Source organism: Sinocyclocheilus anshuiensis, unplaced genomic scaffold (assembly GCF_001515605.1).
Source record: "Sinocyclocheilus anshuiensis isolate Anshui unplaced genomic scaffold, SAMN03320099.WGS_v1.1 scaffold122, whole genome shotgun sequence".
Lineage (NCBI taxonomy): Eukaryota > Metazoa > Chordata > Actinopteri > Cypriniformes > Cyprinidae > Sinocyclocheilus > Sinocyclocheilus anshuiensis.
The window spans coordinates 371,151-376,243 of NW_015544153.1; the positions used below are offsets into that span (position 1 = coordinate 371,151).

Sequence of the window (5,093 nt, forward strand, 5' to 3'; positions counted from 1 at the left end):
GTCCAACAGGATATTGAGGAGGAGAGAAGAAGTGTTGTAGTGTTGGTACATAGCTGCACTTCCTCCTCAAAATACTGTATGTTTCACTCCTTTTCAAGATTTCCCACTGTTTTCATTCTCTGTGAACAGATTTTCAACTTTTGCAGCCCTCTCTCAGGACAAAAGAAGTGATATAGGGCAGCCCCCCCCCCCCCCCCCCCCCCCCCCCCGTCATGTGGCGGTGGCCTCCAGGTAGCTCTGTAGTTTACGGACAGTTGACTCATCCAATGAGAAAAGGTCAAAGTCAAAAGTTGTGTTGGTGACATTAAAGTGGCCGGTCTCCTCAATGAGGTTCACGATCTGGAGGCAGGAAACGGGTCAATGGTATTTGTTTAAAGCCTGTACACAAACGCAAGCTATTTTAATTCACATGCAAACACCCACCTGCTGTAGAATGTTACGCTCTCTTAACGCCATCAGCCTGCGATGAAGGTCTACCAGCTCTTCAGTGTATGCCTGAATAAAAGAGAAGAAGATGATGTCAATAGCAGAAGGTCAGTTTTTACTCTGAAAACACATATAAGCTTGTATTAGCACTAAAAGTTTTTAAAAAGTCACCCATATTTACTTAAATTAGTTGAAAGAGCAGTTTTACAAACTACAATCAGTAGCATGATGTCATGCATTGTGCACTGACTGAATGGAACTTAGGTCCAAAACTAGTGAACTGCCTACCTAGGCAGCATTTCAAGTTACCAAGACACTCTCCCGATATAGAGGCCGTTCCAAAACATGCTTTATAATAATATGAGCCATTGTTGTTAATAATAAGAGTAGTTGCTGATGTCATGTATTTTATTGATACAATATTTTATTGAAATCTAACTAGTTATCATATAATCTATTTATAGAATTTTAATATAATTTTACATTATTATTTTTTATGCTTATTAGACTATCAGACTTTCCTGTAGCTCAGTAGAGCATGGCACTAGCAATGCCAAGGTCATGGGTTTGATTTCCAGAGAAAGCAAGAAACTGGTAAAATGTACATGTGCTTTGGATGAAAGTGCCTGCCAAATGCTTAAATGTAATGCATCACTTTATTAGCTTAGTAACATGCTAATGAAAAACTACATTTGCAATTGAAGTTTCTTTTCAGTATTCCTAAACAGGGCACATAATGTATGTGGGCAGCAAACAGCAAGGCAGCTCACAAGGTTTAAGAAGTTGGGTCGACTTGATCAAATAGAAGTAACTTATGGGAGTGAGAGGTGGAAAATTAAAAGATTGATTTACCCTTCCTACCTTGTCGTATCCCTTCTTCAGGACCTTTTCTTGTCGTAAACAAGGGTCTGGACTCTTTCTGCCTGACACCTATATGACAGAAAGACAAAAGGAAACAGAGAGGAAAGGAACAAGATGGAGAAAAGAAAGAAAAAAATCATATGGATGGACTGAAATAATGGTTTAAAGAATGAGTAATCAAGACATTGATCTATTGCAGTGTTTTTCCAGTAAGAGTGCACCAGTGCCTGGAGCGCTGCTCCAAATCCCAGTGATCTGACTGGCAGCACCCAGTTAAGCAGCATTCCACAGTCACTGGATCAAAAGCTGCGTGTCACCACCTCATTTCAACACTGGGCGCAGCATAATCCAAGAACTAATGCCAATCGTCCATCATCTGACAGTCAACAAAACAGTGTGTGCTCCAAACTGAACGATTGGCATGACTGAATGAATAAACACACCAATTGGATGACTGCCAAGGCTTAACAAGAAGCCGCCACAGTCCTGAGTATCACTTCACCTTGTTGTTGGTGGTGCTGTGTTTCTGTGGCTGAGGTGGTGGGTCTCGACTGGGACGCTGCGGCCCGTCACTGCAGTCACTCTCGCTGTCTAAGCTCAGCCTGTGAAGGGCGAACATCAAACAGTTAAACTCTGTGAGGAAATGAAAGGATTAACAAAGCAAAAAAAATGTAATTCTGTCATATACATAACTTTAAGGACTTTTACTTTTCATGAAGGAATAGTTTTTAATTATGTTCTGGTCACTCTTTTCCATGCAATTACAATGAATGGAGAGTGGAGCTTTCAAGCTTTGAAAAAGACACAAAGGCGGTGTAAAAATGGTCCATACGGCTTGTGCACTTATATTCCAAACCTTCTGAAGGCATACAATAGATTTGTGTGAGGAACAGACTTAAATTTAAGTTGTTATTTACTGAGAATCCTCCTGTGAGCTGTTAACTGCTGCAAATGGACCACTGAATTGCTCAACTTGAACTTGAGAACTGCATCTGTCAGATTTCTAAACTAATCATTCAGACCAGTTTTGGGAATGGGGTCAACAGATTCATTGAAAAGATCTGACGCAAAAGAATGATTATTGATTAATTCACGAATCGGATTTGACTACTTTTTAGTTTTAACGCTAGACGAATGAAGTCAGATGTCAAGATTTTCAATGAAAGGTTTACATTTTAAACAAATCTTTAATGGTTTCAGAAGACATGGAATATAGTGCATGAGTCACATGGACCACCGTTACAGTGTTTTTCACCAGACCGTTCATTCATTTTAAAGAATAATTATAATAAACAATAAACACTGAAAGAAAATCCAATTCTACCATTTATCTCATACTTCTAGCCTCACAAAAATAAGTCTTTCAAAGCAGCTCAGCAACACTTGAGTAAGATGAAGAATAGAGTGAGGCGTATGAAGTGAAGTGTTTACTCTGAGCAAACAAATCCGTTCTCCGCCTCTGCTAACATTGATTAAAGGGACTTAAAGCATCTGAAAGACGTGCTTAAACAAACATTGACAGGAAAGAGGGAGAATGACCTGGAGTCTTGACCGGGCAGGTTGTTCTTGACTAGCGTCTCTTCGTCTGAGCTGCTATCGTCATCATCCGACTCCTCCGACTGGAGGTCCTCCACCATAGAGCGCAGCGGGCCTACAGACCAAAATCCACAATGAGCTTCTGCAACATATATGGTGGTTTGACTGAACTTTCAAACTCCCACTTTAAAGGTGAAGTCTGTCATTTCTGCACCACTAGCTCGACCAAACAGGATTGGAAAACTAATGACTGTTTTCTAACAGATTTCCTTAAAACTCCTCCCACCCGCCATTGGTTAGACCAGTGTTTCCCAACCTTTTTTTAGTCGCGGCACCCTTTGGAAATTCAAAATGTCTCACCCGAACTCATTTTATTAGTTAAGCCTAAGTTCTTTGTTGGACTGGATGTTACAAAATAAATGAGAAAGGAACAAGGATTTGTAATATCGACAATGACAAATTGCACACATCACCTTTTTAAAAAATACCCCTCATTCCTTCATTTTAAGGAAGTGCCTTGATCTGACACATCCTTAACCCTCTCCATGATAATCAATCAAAGCAGCAGAATGTTAACCTTGAGTTAAAGTGTAGTAGGGAAATCTATTTATGGATCTGACTGCTTCTTATCAGGACCCTCCCTGCAGTAAAAGAGCAGATCCTACCTTGGCCTTGTTTCTGCTGTGGCTCAAAGTCTGAGTCGGAGCTGGACTCTGAGCTGGAGCTGGAATTAGACGGGCTGGAAGGTGCTGACTGCTGTGGGATGGAGTGGACAGGACACAAATTAAAGATTTTCTTTATCACTGATGTCAGCTTTAGGTCAGGAGTTGGCAACCTTTTTCACATATTGGTAAAGTTAATTTGTAGATTTTTCTACAAATTAATTTGTCTTAATTTGTAGATGTATTTATTTATTAATTAATTTCAAATTATAAATAACTTTTTGTTTGTGAAAAATATTAAATAATTTAACATTGTGTCAAGCCCTGACTTTTTTTTTAAATAAATAAATATTTTGAAAGAAATCACAAATTAAATTGAACCCTTTGTTAAAAAGGTTGCCAACCCCTCACTTAAATACATATATTATTATATATGTATTATTATTATTATTATATTGTAAAAAAAAAAATTATATATATATATATATATATATATATATATATATAATATTAAATTGAAGGCTTTCTTAAAAAGGTTGGCAAACCCTCACCCAATTCTATGTAGAAAAAATAAATACATGAAAAAATAAATAAAATGAATTAATTAAATTATGATCAATTTCAAATTAAATTTAACACTGATAAAAAGGTTGAAAACCCCTCACTTATTTAAAATCAAATTAATAAACAAATTTTTATTGTAAAAAATAAAACAAAAACAAATGAAATGCAACACTTTTAAAACGTTTGCCAACCCTCACTTATATTAATTAATTAATGTTATTGTGGGAAAAAAAAAATATATATATATATACAGTTTACATTTTTTTAAACTGCCATCCCCTAACTTATTTTAAATTTTAAAAAAATTTAAAAAAAAAAAGTGTTATCTTGCCTTAAAATCCAAAACAGATCTTGTAAACAAAGCTTGATTCTAACCTCAGACTTAGACGAGGCCTCATCATCTGAGTTGGAGTCATCGGATTCCGGAGGCTTCTTGGACTCCTTGACCTCCTGGGCCTCTGACTTGCCCTTGGCCCAGCGGCCCTTCTCTTTAGAGGCCTTCTTATCCACATATCCCGAGGAGGCCGTGGAGGAAGACGCGGTTCGGGGGGAGGTGCCGGTGAACCCCCCACTGCTGGAGCCTTTTGACCCCTCTGAACCCCCCTTCTTTGGCTTCTTGACACTAGGTTTGGGTGACTCCGCATTGGAAGGTCGTTTGCTGGGTGCTTTTCCATCGGCCATTCCTCCTCCCCCTCCACCGCCTGCTGACCCCGCTCCCCCTCCTTTAGGAGACATGCCTTCCATTTTGGACTCCTTCGGCGTGAGCTTGGGCTCCTTGAAAGCAGCTTTGGGCAGGACTTTGTTCTCGTCTTTCACTTTGATCTCTGTTTTCTTGGATGATGAAGATGAAGATGAGGAAGGGTCGCGGCTACTTTTGCTGCTGCCGTCCCGTTCAACATCTCCTTTGGATGTGGTCTTGCTCTCAGAGTCTTTTCGTGGCCGCTCTCGATGCTCCTTGGCCATTTTGTGGGATTTAGACACTTTGCTTCCCTCTTTACTAGGCTCCTACAGAAAAGAAACTGTTAACAATTAAAAATATAATTT

At 39.0% G+C, this 5,093-nt stretch overlaps 1 protein-coding gene across 2 annotated transcripts in view; it reads right to left on the bottom strand.

Moving 5' to 3' along the window:
• Positions 1 to 210: 210 nt before the first annotated feature.
• The window catches only part of LOC107695250 (protein ENL-like), a 14,195-nt gene continuing 9,312 nt past the window's right edge, over positions 211 to 5,093 (bottom strand). Inside the window, exons 6-12 of one of the 2 annotated variants that reach the window (XM_016495062.1) lie at positions 4,425 to 5,054; positions 3,489 to 3,579; positions 2,827 to 2,938; positions 1,790 to 1,889; positions 1,288 to 1,356; positions 424 to 495; positions 211 to 339 (exon numbers count right to left, since the gene is read on the bottom strand). In XM_016495062.1, the coding sequence (XP_016350548.1) occupies positions 211 to 339; positions 424 to 495; positions 1,288 to 1,356; positions 1,790 to 1,889; positions 2,827 to 2,938; positions 3,489 to 3,579; positions 4,425 to 5,054 (1,203 nt within the window). Of the gene's footprint in view, positions 340 to 423; positions 496 to 1,278; positions 1,357 to 1,789; positions 1,890 to 2,826; positions 2,939 to 3,488; positions 3,580 to 4,424; positions 5,055 to 5,093 lie in introns of both variants that reach the window. The other variant, XM_016495061.1, reaches the window with a different exon arrangement.